Source organism: Scardinius erythrophthalmus, assembly GCF_964197995.2.
Source record: "Scardinius erythrophthalmus genome assembly, chromosome: 3".
Lineage (NCBI taxonomy): Eukaryota > Metazoa > Chordata > Actinopteri > Cypriniformes > Leuciscidae > Scardinius > Scardinius erythrophthalmus.
In genome coordinates this window covers 34,419,773-34,439,640 of record NC_138223.1, presented here as the reverse complement: position 1 = coordinate 34,439,640, position 19,868 = coordinate 34,419,773, and the positions used below count along the sequence as shown (strand labels likewise).

Genomic DNA, 19,868 nt, shown 5'->3' with positions numbered 1-19,868 from the left:
GTTTCATCATGCCTTTGTTTTATGTTTGATCACGTTTTGTTAATAAATTGCATTTGGGTTCTCACTTCAACTTGCCTCCAGTGGACTAAATCATTACAATTAGAATAAAGTATAAACAATGCATTTGTGTATCTTACATATTTTCAATTGAAAATAAATGGCATTAAAGTCCCCAGTAAAAGCCATTTAAACGATCGATAAATGATGCTTCCAACTCTAGTATAAGCTTCTTTAAAATTGTACATACCCTTACATATATTTGAACACCACTGCATACCTGAATGCTAAACTACTCCAGACATTTGCAATGTTGTCAAATGATAAATAATTTGTGAGTCTCTACTAATAATATATATGAGCATATATATAATATATAATATAATTTGAGCATACTAATAAGATGGATTCAATTGAAAAATGTGAGGACCTGATAAGTGTATGTAGCAGGTGCACTGTGAATCATGATTGTTTTATAAATGCCTCAGACTCAACAATGATAGATTTTGCATAGAAAAAGGTTTAATAAAATGTAGTGTGATAAACAGCAAAGCAAACATAGTAGAACATATCAAACACTATAAAAGTTTTTTTCTTCTTTTCACCCCTTTCTGTCTTTTCTCTATCAGTTTTTCAGAGGGGATAGTCACGCCAGAGACTGAAACAGAGGGGGGAAAGTGAGTGTTAGCGATAAAGGCTTTGGTTTGTGTGGTTTCTGCATGTGTAAAAGGAAGAGAGAATGTGTGAGTAATACCTCTGTGTGTACTCTGGGTCAGTGTGCTCTTTCAGAACAATGTCTTTAATCTCATGAGGGGGATTCAGCCCATGCAGTGCTGCCCTCTCCCATCTCTGCAGTCGACTGATCCCTAACACACACACACACATAGGGTCACACACACTTTATTTTACAGTACATGCATTTTCAATGTACTTACAGTCTATTTACCCAAGAAAGTACTAAGATGCCCCCCATAAGATGATGCATCAGCCAATGTGTTATTAAAGGAAATAAATATAAACATGTTCTATTTATATATATATATATTTAAGTGTCATTAATGTAAAATACTAAATCAACTATTCTATTTAACATTTTATTTTGACAATTTAGTTTATAATTCAAATTATCAAATAATGGATGACAGACAAAGCAGAATCCCAGTAAAAGAGATTCATCTGAAAGGTAAAATTATCCAATGACTTATATATAGGCATATGAATATTTACATATTTAATTGCCCATATTTTAATTGAAGGTATGTCATAATAGAAACACTTGTGAAATCAAATTGAATGATTTCACTCAATTAACCTATAGGTTTAAATGAAGGCGAAGATGTCTGAAATGTCAAATTCATGGAAATATTAAATGACCCCATTAATAATAAGTATTTCATTTAAAAATAATAACACTAGTAACAACATGCCACTCTGGGCCTTCTGGGCCAATTATGAGGGGTTCAAGGGTCTCATTTTATCTTTTTACTTTAAAATAAAAATGACATATTTTACTCCACAAATCCAAAAACATTGATGTGTCCACAAATACACACACACACACACGTTTTTTTATTCAACATAATATAATGTCATAAATCACTTTTTTCCAGAAACAATTTTTTTTTTAAATTAACCTCACTAAATCTCACAAACGTTTATATTAAGTGTATACTAGATTATATTAAAAATAGTATACCCATTTATCAAAAGAGCTGAGGTGAGATTTTGTGCCATCTATGGCCAGGAGAAAAAATTAAGGCAGGGGGTCAACTTGCCCTATAAGCAGTAGCGTTTGTTATGTTCACTTGAAACGGGCCCACATAAGAAGTGGCCTCCGTCCGCTTGCACTCAAAAAAGAGCCCCATCCCAGCCATCACGGAAAGGAACGGGGGCAATAGGGCAAAAATACCACCAAAATTAATAAAAATGCACTCAAAATTGAAAATATGTAGGTCAAAAATGTCCTTGCATGAGCTCTTAATATCTCGAATATCAGCACGATTGCAAATCTTGATTTCATACAAAGTTAATGTTAGGTGACTTTCATTTTAGTCTTAGACCATTGTCTGTCTTTAAACTATTTTGCCAACAAGAACAGTTCCAAACAAATCCACAGAGCCGTTGCTTGTCTCCGAGCAACACAGTGATGTTTTCGTTATGTTGAATTTCATTACGCATTTTTAACAAATCGTTTTAATGATGGGGGGCCTCCAACTGTTTCTTTGAAACAGGCCTCCGAATTGCAAAGGCAATATTAATATAATAATATAATTAATATTAGGTTTAGGGGAATAGGTTCAGGACTGGTATTACTTAGTTTTATTTTTTTAAGTAAACACACTTTAAAATGTGAACAACAAGATACAGACAAAGCTTGCAACAAAAGAATTCAAGACATTAAAGGAGAACTTAGTAAGTAATCGATTGTCGAGTTCACGCGCATTGGTTTAGTACCTATGATCACGCGCGTGAACTCGACAATCGATTACTATGGACTTTGACCGAAAACAGGATGTAAATACAGGTATGAGCGCTGGCTGAATAAACATAATTTTTATTAATATCTTTCACATCTACTGCAGTCAGATTCACCCGTGTTCACTCTGAAGGAATCACTCACATGACCTGTGCACTTGTAATGACACATCAAGGATGTTAAGAGGCTAAAAGCAGGTTTAAAACTTGCCCCATTGAAGTCAACAGGGTGCAAATTTTAAAAAGAGGATAACACGGTGTAGGCAACACCGATTTTTGTCGTTGTTCTCTGTACTGACAGCACTCCAAATGTACAAAAAAATGAGCTCAATGTTAAAATTGACCGGAGTTCTCCTTTAAAGTGATAAAGCCGACAGTTTTCAGGGTTCTATATACTGTGCTTTAGAAGCTACATGTAAAATACAGACATAAACAGCATACTAATGAAACTGGCACAAAGATATTGGTTAATTAAAATGATGACGTACCTGTGCATGGTCCGAAACTCCAGTCCAGATCAAACTTCTTCAGTTCTTGTAGATCTTTTTCTCTTTCACTCGGCTGTGGGGGCTCAGGCTCTGATCAGTAATAACATGTTATAAATGCTGTTAAGACTACTGGTGCATTTACATGCTCCTTTAAATAATTTGCATAGTTTAGGAATACAATGACATTGCAGATCTCTGCTTTTATTTAAATATGCACATACACTCAGATGAACAAACTGTCCTCCTACCTGCTTTTGGCGGGGAAGGAGACTTGTTTCTCTTGCCCCCTCTCTTTGCCTTCTTTACAACCTTAAAGGTGTCGGTGATGAGGCCACGCTTAGGTGTCATATCTAAAATTAAAGATAGTTGGTAACATTTTACACAGTAAGGTGTCATTATTAAACGTGGAGAAACGTTTGTTACAGTGTGTATTCATTTTTGTTAACGTTAGTTAATGAAAAAACAACTGTTGTTAACACTTTATTTGAAAGTGTTACAGGTGTTACACGTGTTTATTAGTAATAATTATAAATTACATGCAACTCACCCTAAACCAAACCCTAATCCTACCGTAACCCTATAGTGAGTACATGTAGTTACTTAATATTACTCAGTACTTAAATGTATAATTACACTGCAACAGTGACACATTAAAATAAAGTGTAACCCAACTTTTCATTTCACGTTCATGTTAGATCATCTTTGATTTAATAATGTAATGAAGTGTTTCCAACAGGAGGTGGTGAGTCAGTGATTCTTCATTTTTGGGAGCACATGCTTATTGAGAAAGATGATTGACATAATATTCAATTTATTTCAACCAGCTTATTCGATAAGTAGTCTATGTATTAAAGGCATAATGCTGTTTTGTGAACAACACTCGGGTTTTTTACATTAAAACAATAATCTTTGGTCAGATGCTCTAGTCTAGCCCATTCGACCAAGAAACCGACGTATGTATTATAACAAAGTATAAACAATATATTTTTGTGTAGCATTCCAATTTTCGATTTAAAATAAATTGCATTAAAGGCGATGTTCATTTATCGATCGATCGAACAACAATGCTTCCATCTCGAGTATAAAGCCTCTGCAAAAGTGCATGTGCATCCCCTTATATTTGAAATTTACGGCATACCTGAATGCTGCTAGAACGTTGTCAGATGATAAAATATTTGCGAATGTTGACAGCTTTCTCCGTCAAATCCTGGCTTTTAACTTTCGCTTTGTAGTTCGATCGTTTACAAAACAGACTGACATTTAATAGGAAGGGCGGGGCCACGCACAGAGCGTGATGGCGTCACGGTGACGAGCGCGTGGCTCTGCGCTCCGCACATCTACGCACACAGGACTCGAGTCGGCCTTGATCCTCTCGCCGAATAACAGTAATACTGATTCAAATATCTCACGTTTCATTTTCTGTGCAATAAAATTGTTTGAAATAAACTATTACTGCTTGAAATTTACTGTAAATGTAAAATAAGTCGTTCGTTACAAAACACTAGCCGCTATTGTATGGTCGAATATGGTTGCTTTGCTAGCTATATTTATTTGTTTATAGTTAGAAAACAATTTACAGTGTCTAATTACACTGCAAAATATTTAATTTCGCAAAGTTGTATTTTACAGCTCAAAGCTAACTGTTTACATCCAAATCAACCTGCAAGAAAAAGTTGTCATTTGGCAGCTTTTCTTCATTGCCGAATTCATAATGCCACAGGCAGTGAAAAACAAAGAAGCTATATGAATACGGTATGATGTGTGTATTTATGATTTTACCCCTGCTGTCGCAGCTTTTGAACGTCACAGGTCCACTCTGTCTAAGCTGGAGTGGCTGACATGAGTGACACTCTGGAATTCAATGAAATTTATCAGGAGGTCAAGGGCTCCTGGGTGAGTAGAGGCTCCAGCTGTTTGGTGTCTAATCTGAGATGTTATTCTAGAAAACACTGAACAAAAGCGACTGACTTACCTCTGTCTGTAGAATGATGGCCGTCTGCGCTTCAGTAAGCAGACGGTGGTGTTTAAAAACAGTAAGACTGGGAAGGTGGACAGCATTGGGGTCTCCGAGCTCACTCAGGCCCAGTGGAGGAGAGTCTGTCTGGGTCACGGCATCAAACTGTGCACCACCACTGGTCACATCTACAAATATGATGGCTTCAAAGACACTGTGAGTCAGAGATACAAAATTCAATCAATCAAAATACCTCCCACCCTCCACCCTTTCATTCCACGCCTTACATTTTCATCCGTCTTTTTATGTACAGGACCTTGACAAGATCTCAGAGTACTTCAAAGCCAACTACAAAGTGGAGCTGATGGAGAAAGATATGTGTGTGAAGGGCTGGAATTGGGGCACTGCTAAATTTAATGGTCAGTGCACTCCCGATGCAACACTATTTCTGAGATATGTACAGTAGCATCTTGTATAGTGACCTTAATTCAACACTCTTAAAAATAAAGGTTCCAAATAGGGGATTTTGCAGCAATGCCTTTGAAAGAAAAAAAATGTTGGTTCCCAAAAGAACCTTTCAGTGAACAGTTCTTAAAAGAACCACGTTTTCTTAAAAAAAGTGTGAAAAACATTTTAATAATCTAAAGAACCTTTTGTGCAATTAAAAAGTTCCATGGATGTTAAATGTTCTTCATGGAACCACAGATGCCAATAAAGAACATTTATTTTGAAGAATGAAGTTTCTATGGTCTATAATAGAAAGATGGATTAGTAGTATATATCATATAGGCAGATATTTGGCATTGTTTAATCATCAGCTTCGGCCGATACGTTTTTCTTTATGACTAATTGCCGGAAGCAAGGACGTTCATTAGTTTTCTTTGTTTGTTTAACAGTTCTGTCTAATAGATTATTACAACTGTTAAACAAAGAAAGTAAATGGTACATAAAAAGTATTACAGTGTTATTAATGTATTATTAGCGAAATACTATGATAAGCAAATACTATGATACTTTCTCATACACCAACTTTAAATCCTTGATTTCAAAATATGCTGTGCAATATTCATTTAGCCGCTGTCATATTCACTGTGTACTTTGTCATTAGTGCTACCTGGTCTTTATTTGAGATGATTAATATGATTCCCAGTGCACACAGACAGTGCACTGTTGGTTACAGTGTTTACTTCCTTTTTATTTTATTTTTTTACAATTTCTTTATTTTTACAGGTTATTATTTTTTCATATTGATTAATTAATTTCCAAATGATTGTTTTTTTTTTAGTAAATATTATTTAAAATAAATTAGGGCTGTCAAACGATTAATCGCGATTAATCGCATCCAAAATAAAAGTTTGTGTTTACATAATATATGTGTGTGTACGGATTATAATTATTTTCTATATATAAATACACACACATGCATATATATTTAAAGTCCCCATGAAATCAAAATTGACCCTATTTACTTTGTTAGCGCATATTACTAGTCTTGTGGTGAACAATTAATCCGTGCAAGAAAATATTAAAAAAAAAATTTTTTTACCATGGTAATCTTTAATCAAAATCTGAAAATGCCCCTCCCCTCTGCATTGGAGGACCTTCTCTGATGACGTAGGTTTGAGGAATTGGTTTGGGCAACGCTTAACCACTCCCCTCAAACCGTTAGTCTGCTATGAGCAGAGATGGAGAGGAGGAGCGCTAGAGTAAAACCCTTCCCTCTGTTCAATATTCCGTTTCACTGGGAAATACGTCATAACACTGGAGAAAAGTCGTTTGCAACTTCCGGTTCACGGGGACTTTAAGAAAAATGTGTTATTTATATAAATAATATAAATATATATACACAGTATATACATGCAAATATTTCTTAAATATATACATGCATGTGTGTGTATTTATATATAGAAAATAATTATACACCGTACACACACATATATTATGTAAACACAAACTTTTATTTTGGATGCGATTAATCGCGATTAATTGTTTGACAGCCCTAAAATAAATATAAATCTCATTACAGCAGTTTTTTTACATGTGTTATTTGCAATCTTTAAATAAAATTCTGTGATATCATATATCCAAACAATCTATATCAGTCGTCTGCTATAAATAATGAAAAAGCTGTTAAAATCTTAACCAATTGCATGTTCCAGCATTGCTTTTTTAATACACTCAGCTTGAAAATGTCTTTTTATTGCCATTTCAAGGTATTAAACTCTTTGCACCTCTGTGGCTTTTCAGGGCCGTTGCTTTCATTTGAGGTGAATGACAGTCCTGCATTTGAGATTCCACTCTCCAGTGTATCCCAGTGTGCAACGGGAAAGAATGAGGTCACGGTGGAGTTTCATCAGAATGATGACACAGAGGTATCCCTCATGGAGGTGCGATTCTACGTCCCCCCCAGCACAGGAGATGAGGGTTCAGACCCTGTGGAGGTAAGTGTGTGTGTGTGTGTGTGTGTGTGTGTGTGTGTGTGTGTGTGTGTGTGTGTGTGTGTGTGTGTGTGTGTGTGTGTGTGTGTGTGTGTGTGTCCACCCCTACCTAACACTGACCAGCAGATGGCGTAGTTTACCAAGCAACAATCATAACATGCCCCCTAAACAAAGGGTTTCAATCTTTTAGATGCCATGAGGGACCCCCAAATATGATCATCCTCATGCAAGGTACCACAATCCTTAAAGACAGCTATACATTTTTGTGTAGAAAACCCCAATTTATACTGTAAAAAATGAATACTATAAATATGTGTAAAATATTATTTGTATAAAATGTAGTTTTCTTTTATGTTTAAAATGGTTTTAAAAAGAATCTACTCACTATAGTACTATTCAATTCAATTCACATTTATTTGTTTAGCGCTTTTCACAACGCATATCGTTTCAAAGCAGCTTTACAGAAAAATGCATGTTTGTACATTTCAGACATGACTGTGTCAAAGTAATGTCCATATGTCAAAACTATACAGTTCTAAGATAATATAAATCAACCAGTTAGCTAATATTATGTAATAATTTAGGCTGAAACAATGATCTCATTTAAGCAAATATTACAAGTTGTGATCATAATGATTACAAAATAGAGAAAATTCATACTATTGTTAGATTAATAATTATACTTAATAAATAATGTATTGTTAGATGTATTATTTATAATTTAGAATGTATTTATTTAAATATTTATTTGAATATTGAAAAATATTGATTTGTTTAATTTAATCTTTTTTTATTATTATTATGCATTTATTTTTATATTTTTACATGGGTTTTTTGTCTCTCTTCATTCATTTGCGCCCCCCTGGGGTTCCCCAGATCCCAGTTTAAAAACCCCTACCCTAAAGTACAACATTTACATCCTTAAAGCCGACTTAAACTGAAATGCAAATTGAGGTCACAGCACGCTTCTCTGCTGTTTCAGGCATTTGCTCAGAACGTTCTGTCCAAAGCAGATGTCATCCAGGCCACAGGAGATGCTGTGTGTATCTTCAGAGAGTTGCAGTGCCTCACACCTAGGGGCAGGTACATACACCTACACGCCAAGAAATTTACCTCACAATTTTTCAGGTTTCCCTTTAAAAAAAAAAAAAAAAAATGTGAAGTGGCAGAACATGATTTTATTTCTCTCTCTCTCTCTCTCTAGGTACGATATCCGTATTTATCCGACATTCCTCCATCTGCATGGTAAGACGTTTGACTACAAGATCCCGTACACCACAGTGCTCCGCCTTTTCCTGTTGCCTCATAAAGACCAGCGGCAGATGTTCTTTGTGGTAAGTGGGGCATCATAGTCTGTAAAACAGTCTCTGATCCATCTTTAGGGCTAGTATTAGAGGGCTTTAATCTAGTTTTGCTGTGTGCCTGATTGTCTGATATAAGACATGCAATCTCCCTTCTCTTTCAGATCAGTCTGGACCCGCCCATTAAACAGGGTCAAACCCGCTACCATTTTCTCATTCTTCTGTTCTCCAAGGAAGAGGACATCAGCCTCACTCTCAACATGAACGAGTGAGTGAGAGCGAGAGAGACAGAGAATGAGTAAGACCGGTGAAGGATGTGATGGTTGTCAGAAATAAACTGTTTACATTTTCTGCCAAGACTAAAAGGAGGTACCAAAGAGAAATTAATTTTGTGTGCGCAGTTATGTTTAGCTATATTCTGTGAAGTGTTATGTCAACAAAAAAAAAACTCTTCCTGAGCAGCTGTTTCACTTCAACAGGTCGATGACACTATTTAATTTAGCAGATGCTTTATCCTAGGCAAATTACAGTACACTTATCACAGGGACTTAAACCTTGGAGCAACATGGAGTTAAAGGAATTGTTCACTTGAACAACTGAATTGAATTCTGCTGTTATTTGCTGATTCATTCACTATGTGTTGCCATCCAGCAGTATTATTTCTCTCTCTTATGTTGCGCAGGGAAGAGGTGGAGAGACGTTTCGAAGGGAAACTTAATAAAAACATGTCTGGCTCTCTCTATGAGATGGTAAGCAGAGTCATGAAGGCCCTGGTCAACAGGAAGATCACAGTGCCGGGAAATTTCCAAGGGTAAAACACATATACCATACATATAAATAACATACCAACATTTACTACAGTAAATGACTGTAAAATAAAATTATATTATATTTTAAAAATATAAAAACAAAATAAAATGAACATTATTTTATAAATAAATGTATGAATTATCATAATTTACGTTGACAGTTTTATCTAACAAAACAATATATAGCTTCTTTTACACATTGTTAAAATTATATCTTTAAACATTAAAGAGTATAGAAAATGCGTAAATATAATAAAATATACACTAAAGGCCCTTCCTTAATGCCTGAAACATTGCCATTGAACCAAATCTTTCTGATTTATTTCTTATTTTTAACAGTAATTTGTCAAAATACTGTAAAAACGGCAATATTGTGAAATATTTTTTCTATTAAAAAATATCTGATTTCTATTTTAATATATTTGAATTTATTCCTGTGATGCAAAGCAGAATTTTTAGCAGCCATTACGCCAATGTTCAATGTCCCATGATCCTTCAGAAATCATTTTAACATGCTGATGAATAAAACGTTTTTTTTGTTTAACTATTTTAATAGAAATCTTTTGTAACATTATGAATGTCTTTACTGTCACTTTTGGTCAATTAAATGCATATTTGCTGCAAAAAAGAATGATTAAAAAAAAAAAAAAAAATCTTACTGACCCCAAAGTTTTGAACATTACTGTATGTAGTTCAACATAATATCAATACAAATTTTGTCTCCCTCTCTTCTCTGTAGTCACTCAGGAGCTCAGTGTATAACATGTTCATATAAGGCCACTTCAGGGCTGTTGTATCCTTTGGAAAGAGGTTTTATCTATGTGCACAAGCCCCCGGTGCACCTGCGCTTTGAAGAGATCGCCTGCGTGAACTTCGCCCGTGGAACCACCACCACTCGCTCCTTCGATTTTGAGATTGAGACCAAGCAGGGCAATCAGTACACCTTCAGCAGCATCGAGAGGTACCCATAAGCCTAATGTTGTTCTTGTCCACTTGTCGGGAACATAGCTTTGTGGGAACTAGACCATACCAGTAATGAAAAGACCAGTGTCCAATATCCTCTTTAAGGCACTTCCTGCCATTATGTCCTTGAGCACTTAACCCCCATCTGCCATAGAAAGTCTATGCTGCCTCTTTGTGGTGATTCTTTCTGCTTTGTCTTATACTGGAGTAAAAGAGCCTCTCTCTTTTAGTGACCTGACCCCTTCTACAGTAGATGTTAAGGGGAAAGAACAAAGCTACTTAAGTCACATTACAGTATTTTCAGTTGGGCTCATATTATGACTGAATCAATACACCAACACATCACATTAATGTGGCAGAAGCAACAGTAACTTGAAAACAGTTCATCCTCATGTCGTTCAAAACCTGTTTGACTTTCTGTTTTTGTCCATGCAATGAAAGTCCAAAACACTTTTCAAACGATCTTCTTCCATGTTCCACAGAAGAAAGTCATACAGGTTTGGACTGACATGAGAGTGAGTAAATGATGGCAGAAATGTCATTGTTTGAGTGAACTATCCCATTAACACATTCTTCAACCATTCTGGTACGTTCTTTTTGTAAAAACGATACACACAACAAACATACTGCGCCTCAAATCTAAAACACATCACATTGAGCTAAAATAGAAAAACATATCTCGCTAAACAAGCTTTCCCTATTTAACATACTAAAGATACTTTTTCAACTGACAAATACTGCACCAGCCCATTTACACCAATGACAATAACTAACTGTAACTATAAAGTTTTCATTTTCGCTCTAATTTTATATGAATAGGTAAGTCCACACCACGGCTACAATGATAATGACACAGAGGAATGATTATTTCCAGCTGATGAATGATAAAAACATCGACATCCAATCAGAATCCACCCAGCTTTAAAGAGCTTGAGCATTTAAAGGTGTAGTAAGCAATTTCTGAGAAACACTGTTGATATTTGAAATTGACACCCAAACAAACACACTCCTACCCTCATTTCTCCACCCCCAAAATAACAAACGCGCTGTGCAACACATGCAATGACTAGCAGCTGGCGCATCAGATTGTCACATTACTATAGCTAATATTACAAAAACAGCATATCTTGGAAAAATATCAAAACCAATGTTGCTCAAGTATCGAGCAGGAAAAATGCGACCTTGGTGTCCGTTTTCAGGCTCCCTAACGTAACTCCAGCGCTGGGAAGCTTTTCCAATATTAACTTGGGTGACTAATTGTAACCTTTCTTCAATTATATTCCTCTGCCTTTTTCCTCTTTGGTAATATATCAGCCTTCTCTTTCTCTACAGTCTTTCTACAAATGTCCCGCTTGCTCACTCTCTCTCCTCCCCCATCACGAGCGTATACACCCCCTACTGCTGATTGGCTACAAGAGTATTGTGGTGCTCAGTCTGATCGGTCCGATCCACTTCTTTCTCCTATTTACACAACCAGGACTATGTACAAACACAATTTTTTGTTACTCAGAAATTGCTTCACCTATAAAGCAGCAGACGACATAACAACAGTGCTCTTAGGAAAAAAATCGTCCATTGTTGTGGACGCTAATACAGTTATTGTTGTAGTTATCGTTTTTGGTGTGAACAGACCTTAACTCACTAAAAGAGCCTTCATCCTCTCTTTGTTTTTATATGTTCAATCTATCTCTACCTTCTTCTTCAGGGAAGAATATGGGAAACTATTTGACTTCGTCAATGCTAAGAAGTTAAGCATCAAGAACAGAGGCTTTAAAGAGGTACACCTACAGTCCTTTTTCTGTCCTATCAAGCACCACATAATTTTTATCTGCATAGACATGTCCATATAGACCCCTCACACAGTGGACAGACACTTATTCTACTCTTTGTGTTTGTTGTATGTCTGTATTGTGTTCATGTAGAAAAAGGTTGGTATTGTCCTGCGGTTTGGTGTCGGTGCTCCAATAACTTGCTTGCATGGTGTTTGTTTGCGTGTCACAATCACAGCCCGAGTGTCGAAAGCATTCTCTCTTATCTTAGAAGGCTTAAAGCAGATGTCTCATCCACCAAAAGGTGGCAAGGCTCACTGGTTTATGATTTGACCAGGTGAACGCTGTGTTAAGATCACTCAGACGTCATTATAAGACTGCAACAGTATTTCATCTGAAATCTGTATTTAATGTTGTGGTCGCTTTACAAAAAAAACATGTGTACTAAACAATTCTGTGTGCTATGAACACAGCGTTGCTCAAGGGCGTGCTTTTGAATGAGTTAACACTGATTGCTTATATGAAAGTTCTGTATGTGTGTGTGAGAGAGAGAGGCCGGTGAGGATGGGAACATGAATGGGTTTGAAATCTGTGCTTGGAGAGGGTTTCCTGTGTCCGCTTTGTTACAAATACTAACTTTGCAATGACATGATGTTGATATTGCATTGATATCATTTTGATTTGTATTCTATCAGGGTATGAAAGGTAATGACAACATGTACAGCGACTCGGACGACGACCAGCATGATGCGTACCTGGAGCGCATGAAAGAAGAGGGCAAGATCCGTGAGGAGGCCAATGACAGTGACGACTCAGAGGGCGAGAGTGGTGAGTGGCCACTCAATCATTCTTATTTTATTAATGACTGTTTACTTGTTTTCTATAAGCTTGATGACTTATGCTAGTTAGGCTAGAATTGTTTTTTGCTGTGACATCGAAATTGGTGTAGAAAATTGTGAAATGTCAGTAGTATCTAAAATGTTGGTATCAAAACAACCTTATTTCAATGAAAAATAACTATATTGCGATGTATATATTGTTCTCATGAAATAAAATTACTCACATTGAGATAAGAATTTGTTTATATTTATTAGCCACACCTAGTTGCAACTGTATTTGGGTGTCATAAATTACAACTGGCTTGGCTGAACAGAATATGTGTTGTGTGAGATAAATTAACATTCGAATTGACTTTTTTTCTCCCCCCAGATGAATCTTTTAATCCTGGAGAAGAAGATGATGATATTGCAGAGGAGTAAGAGGCTTTGCGTTGATCTGTTTGCGACTGCTTCAATTAGTGGTGCTTGCTGAGGAAAACATCACTATTACTATTGCTCATACTTGAACAAACTCATAACTTTAAGTATTAACAAACAAATTAGTAAAAAGTACCTTAGTATCAATGACATTTGATACTAAAAACCACACGTAACACCCTAGTGTTAAGAGGGCAAACACACTTACACTTTCTTCATAAAATGAAAAAATCTGATACCTAATAAAGTCATATTTGTGTGTGTGTGTCAGGTATGACAGTAAGGCCTCTGCCAGTGAAAGCAGCGCTGATGGCGGGGACAGTGATGAAGACCGAAAGAAGAAACCAGCCAAGAAAGCTAAATTTGTAAAAGAAAGAAAACCACGCAAGAAAGAGGTGAGAAAAGAGAGAAGAGTGAACGATAAAATTTGTTGGTGACCGTTAGGGTTTCTATAAACTCTTTACCTAGCATTTATTGTAAGTACAAGCAGTACAAGTACTTACAAATTCAGTGCTACTTTGTGTGTTCTTGTGTGTAGAAAAAGGCAAAGGATGTTAACGCCCCCAAGAGGCCAATGAGTGCCTACATGCTCTGGTTGAACTCTAGCAGAGACCGCATTAAATCAGAGAACCCAGGCATCTCTGTCACAGAGATCTCGAAAAAAGCTGGGGAAATGTGGAAACAAATCAGCAAAGACAAGAAAGAGGTGACTCTCTACCACATTCACTTGGACCTTCCACAATGTTAAAAGGATAGTTAATCCAAAAATGAAAATTAGCCCATGATTTACTTGCCCTCAAGTCATCCTTGGTGTATATGACTTTCTTCTTTAAGACGAATACAATCAGAGTTATATTAAAAAATGGATAGTTAGATAGATGCACTTTTATGGACTTCAAAACAGAAACTGCCATTCACTGCCATTATAAAGCTTGGAAGAGCCAGATTTTTTGAAAATATAACTCTGATTGTATTCGTCTGAAAGAAGAATGTCACATACACTTAGGATGACTTGAGGGTGAGTAAATCATGAGCTAATTTTCATTTTTGGTTGAACTATCCCTTTAATGCCTCAGATTGTTTTCTCCGTCTAACTGTCTTGGTATACTTTAAACTTGAACTGATACATGTGTCTTGTTCTTTCCACCAGGAGTGGGAAGGAAAAGCAGAGGAAGCAAAGAAAGACTATGAGCGAGCGATGAGAGAGTACAAGGAGAGTGGTGGAGGATCCTCAAGCACCTCAAAAAAGTACTCAAAATATTCAAATAGCCTAGTCCTGCGGCTTACTACTTCAGCCAAAAATGAACATTCTGTCATTTACTAACTTGCAATCACCATTGTTCCAAACTATCATGTCAGCATTAATAATTGGCTATGTCTCACTCCTTTCCCACATTTTATTCCTGCAGGGAGAGGAAAAAGAAAGGAGGGAAGAATGAAGAAAAGAAGAAAAAGAAATCAGGTGGTGGGAAGGAGAAAGAGAAGGAACGAGCAACAGGCAACGACAGCTTTAAGAGTCGAGAGTTCATATCCAGTGAAGAGAGCTCATCAGAGTCAGAAAGAGGGAAGGGACGGAAGCGCAAGGTAACACTAACACACACTTAACAAAACTGTCTATGCAATGGAAACAGTTTCACTCAACAACGTAGTTACAGCAACAGCGTAACATAGTACATAGTTTAGAAGGTGGGTAACTTTATAGTTCAGAAATGTAAGTTTTTAAAACTATATCATATTATGTACATCACATCCTGAGAAGTAAGGTTGTCAAACAACATCAAAGTATTGCCCAAATGTCAGGATTATGTAATATATATATATCTTTTTTTTTTTTTTTCAACAGACCTCAAAAACTACAAACTAAAAAAAGTCCTACAAACAGCAAATAACAAAGTATCGAGCCATAAAAACAATTTCAGTCATGTTTCATACTATGAGCTGTTGAATAAAAAATAAAGCAAAGCAAATTCTGTCCAATTTTTAGCAACAAAACTAATGAATTATTTAGATTTACCTCAAAAAGAATAAAAAAATAGAGCAGTATGACTTTTAATAGTAAAACTTTACAATGAGGTTCCATTAGTTAGCATTGGTTAATGCTGTAAATCAAGCCGAAATCTCGTTTTTTCGTTTTTTTTAAAAAACGAAAAAACGAATAAAGGGGCCGTTTTCTCATTTCTGATTATTAAATTTCAAATTGAACAAAGAACTGCAAAGCGTTACACGGACCGTTAATGTAGTAGCTAACATTAACTAACAATGAGCTATGGTATAGTATTTATTCATCTTTGTTAACTTTAGTTCATAAAAATGCAACTGTTTATTCATGGTATATACAATATTAGTTCATGTTAGCTCAGATACCTTAAATAATATAAACAGATAATACTTTTGATTTTAATAATGTATTAGTAAATGTTATAATAAACAAACTTAGATTAATAAATGCTTTAGAAGTGTTCTTCATTACTTCATAACTAGTTAACTAATGGTAACAAATGGAACATTATTGTAAAGCGTTACCAATTTAATAAATAAAAAAAATGTTTAAATTCTAAATTCATTCATTGTTAATTCTAAATTTAGCAAGCTATTAAAATAAAATGATTAATTTACATTTTGATTTAAACTTTTACATTCAAAATTTAGATTCATATTTAATCATTAAAACTAGTTTTAGTCTTAATATGAAACATATATGTGTCTCTCTGCGTCCAATTGTACAGTTTGTTTTGATTTATCTGTGACACTGATTTTTTGTTGTTGTCATTTGTTTTTGATGACTGCTTTGATGCTCTCTTCTCAATTCTAAATTTGGTCCCATCCATATTCTGATTTATGCTGTGCCTGGTTTATGCATCCACAATTCCTGACACTTTTCTGAATTTATAATTTTATAGATTTTTTTAGATTTGATCTTATACCAGTGGGTATTAGGGGGGAAGTGTATTCACTGTATTAATTGTCTCCCTGTCATTCTCTGTTCCTACTACTTTTTATACAGGGGTCTGATGATGAAGAGGAAGCGGTCAGCACACCGCCAAGCTCTGAGGAGTCTGGCTCAGACTGAAAGACACTAATGAAAGACATAAACAGGGGGAGTGGAAAGAAACCCTTTCTTATACTTTTCAGTGTACATGACCTGATGAAATCCTGATAGTACATGCATTCAAAAACACTTGTGTATTTAGGGGCCAAGCACTGAAAGTGCATCGGCACCTCTTGAAATCATTGACGTTCTTCTTCTTCTTCTTCCGTATGGAAGTCTATGGCAGGCTCAGCTCATAGAACCGCTTGCGGGAAAGTTATGAAATTTGGCACACTGATAGAGGACAGTCTGAACAGTCACCATAGTAAATTTGGAGTCTCTAACTCAATCCCTCTAGCGCCACCAACTGGCCAAAGTTTCACTCATGTTTATGCTAATAAGTTTTGAACCGTAAGGGCTAGTAGCAAAATATATTTATGCCGAAAACATAGATACCAATTTTGCCATAGTCAGCTAAACTTCCTGTCCGCCATTTTTATTTTCTTTTAAAACCTAGTTTTTCTAACTTCTCCTAGACCGTTTGTCTGATTTTCACCAAAATCGAATCATATCATCTCCAGACCATGCCGACAAAATGTTAATTTTTCGGATTTCATGCCAATAGACAAAACCGTTTTTGTATACCGCAGCAGCAAAGTTAAGGGCATGATGCCAAAATGACTATTCAGGCTTTATCTCTGCATTGCCTTGACATATTGACACCAGACTTTGTACGTGTCATTGTCACCTCACTCTGACCACACCACATCAATTTCGGAATTTCGCGCCACCTATTGGTCAAAAGTCATAAACTGCTAAATCGTATTATTAGTGACTGTATATATTCAGCTATTTGCCTAAAATCATCTTAAAATGTCTTTAATTGCTCCTTGCTGCTGTTTGTCTGACACTCCCAGCCATGTTGACATGTCTTTGCGTCTTCTTTGAGCTTGGCTCCGATAATTGCTGCTTGCAGCTATCTTTACCTTTGGTATTGTTGACTTCAGTGGAATAGCTCACCAAAAAATTAAAATGCTGTTATTTACTGACCCTTATGTCATTTTAAACCTGTATGACTTTTTCTTCCTGAATGAAGACTGGAGCTTTCAAAGATGCAAAGACGCCATAAAAGCATAATAAAAGTCGCCCATACAACCAGAACATTATATTCCAAGTCTTGCAGAGCTATACAATAGTTTTGTGTGAGGAACAGAGAAAATGTTCACTGAATTCACCCTAGCTTTGGCTCATTCAGGAGAGAAGAAGTAATGTCTTATTTATGAACAAATCATTCTTTTGACCTATTTTCAATAAATCGGTTGATCCAGTTCATAAATAGGTTTTCGTGAATCGGAATTGGCATTTCATACATGTTTGGAACAACACAAGGGTAAACTATTCCTTTAAATGAGAGTGTTTTCATTTTATCTTGTCCTGTACTTGTTCTGATCACTATGTTTATCTGTTTGTACAGAGATATTTTACAGTGCTGCTTTCCAAACAGAATAGAAACTGCATCTTTGACACATCTATTGAGCTTGCTCTATATGTATTTGCATTCAATGACAGTTATGAAAGACAAAAAATACCTTAAATGTAAAATATTTTTTTTACATTTGTATTCACCTTGAAACATATTTGATTTTGATCCGAGCTCAACATTTATTTTATACAGTATTTTGAAATGTTGTTTAGCGCACACATTACTAATTGTGCACGTTTGTTGATGCATTAAATAATCTACATTTGAAAAATATTGAATTGTTAAGAAATTTTTCTAATAATTATCTAAGTAATCATATTCATTTATGACATATCATGAAAACAACAACCATTTTCTCATCCACGTGCTCATGCTCATCATCCTCTGAAATGTAAGCGGAAATATTGTGGTTTGTAAGATAATGTGTTTGTAGAGCCAGTAAGGATTTAATTTCATTCTGGGAAGTGTATTGTATGTTACTGAGTAAAAAGAAAACAACAAATTGATTAATGGTCAGACAGCCCATTAGGCGACTACCAAGGGCGGCACCTTTTTGTGGGAGCAAATTTCCAAACTAATTTCACTTGGGAATCATTAAATCAGTGCCTTTTTTCAACATTTACTCACAACGTTTCTATCATTATGACACGTATCGCATTTTATGTTGTTTAGAAAGGATTAGAAGTGATGTCTGAGGCCTATTGCATGCATAAATTGCTTAAACTATTAAATGTATATATTTTGTTATTATTATTAAGAATACACATAGTGCCTCACCTTTACCAATCCAGTTCTATGAATCAAATTCTTCCAGAATTCACACACAAACACATACACACACCCATTAATGTTTCCTTCCTGTCTGTCTCTCTCCTCCTCTCCTATATGAAACCGAAATCGGTCAGATCCACGAACCTGTGTCGTGGTGTAAGAAGGCCGAATCGCCGAGTTATCCAGAGTTATCTTTAAATTAATATTAGTATTATTTGAAGTTAACATTATAAAATACATAGACCTACACCACAAAACTAGTTGAGGATAAATTCTTTACAAATTCCAGCGTTATGGACGTTACGTCTGCAGTCAAAACTTGAAATATAATTATATTTATAAATATAAACTTGAATAATTCTCAGGAAATGCATTTAATACCAATATATTGAAACGTCTGTTTATATATCCATACTCCCTTAAAGGTGCTCTAAGTCATGTTGGGTGACGTCTTCTTGTTGACGTTCGAAGTATTGTCAAACAAAACGGAGGCTAGCTCGACCCTCCCTCCTCCTCATATCCTCCACAGAAGATAAAATATTCATTTTATTTTATTTTTTGTGTTCGCATTTATGAGGAAAAAACAATGTTACGTGACAGTTCTCCGTTACGGACATGACCGCTCTGAAAGCGGCACTAAAAGTCTGCGTTAAAACTTTCACAGAGACCTCAAACAGAAAGCACAAAGCCTTTCTTTAAAGGAACACTCCACCATTTTTTGAAATAGGGCTTATTCATCATCTTTCCTACATTTAGATAGGTGGGCAAACACATTTTTATCTCAGTGCATGCATTGTTTTAGTTTGGCAGCGCCGCCGATAGCTTAGCTTAGCATAATGAATGGAATCCTTTGTTGCCAGCTAGCATGTCATGAGTAAAAGTGATGAAAAAAAAAAAAAAAAAAAAAAACAAATTACTTCTTGTGGCCTGCATATTCACAACGAGTACAAATAGCAATGCAGATTAAGACTAGGCGATTTCCTAGGCAGATATTGACTTGGGACTATATTGTCATACCCCCACCCACCGAAAACAAATGCAACAATTTTTATAGAATAAGGGGTATGGCAAAATGACATGATAATTTGATGGGTTTTCATAGACAAAGCCTTCTGTTACCAGGTAGAACCAAACTC

General features: G+C 35.7%; 2 protein-coding genes across 2 annotated transcripts; one reads left to right on the top strand and one right to left on the bottom strand.

The window, feature by feature from the left end:
* Window positions 1-501: 501 nt before the first annotated feature.
* On the bottom strand, window positions 502-4,240 carry pold4 (DNA polymerase delta 4, accessory subunit). Its single transcript, XM_081361897.1, has 5 exons — window positions 4,099-4,240; window positions 3,209-3,310; window positions 2,961-3,050; window positions 752-863; window positions 502-655 (listed from the first exon to the last, which is right to left on the bottom strand). Exons 2-5 carry the CDS (start codon window positions 3,306-3,308, stop codon window positions 631-633), a joined length of 327 nt encoding a protein of 108 aa, XP_081218023.1. The 5' UTR covers window positions 3,309-3,310; window positions 4,099-4,240; the 3' UTR covers window positions 502-630.
* Window positions 4,241-4,242: 2 nt separating this feature from the next.
* On the top strand, window positions 4,243-18,688 carry ssrp1b (structure specific recognition protein 1b). Its single transcript, XM_081361896.1, has 18 exons — window positions 4,243-4,345; window positions 4,754-4,853; window positions 4,945-5,130; window positions 5,228-5,333; window positions 7,162-7,355; window positions 8,335-8,435; window positions 8,557-8,686; window positions 8,818-8,921; window positions 9,336-9,464; window positions 10,202-10,423; window positions 12,131-12,203; window positions 12,890-13,022; window positions 13,404-13,449; window positions 13,722-13,845; window positions 13,989-14,156; window positions 14,601-14,698; window positions 14,860-15,034; window positions 16,455-18,688. Exons 2-18 carry the CDS (start codon window positions 4,800-4,802, stop codon window positions 16,518-16,520), a joined length of 2,109 nt encoding a protein of 702 aa, XP_081218022.1. The 5' UTR covers window positions 4,243-4,345; window positions 4,754-4,799; the 3' UTR covers window positions 16,521-18,688.
* The last annotated feature ends 1,180 nt before the right edge of the window (window positions 18,689-19,868 follow it).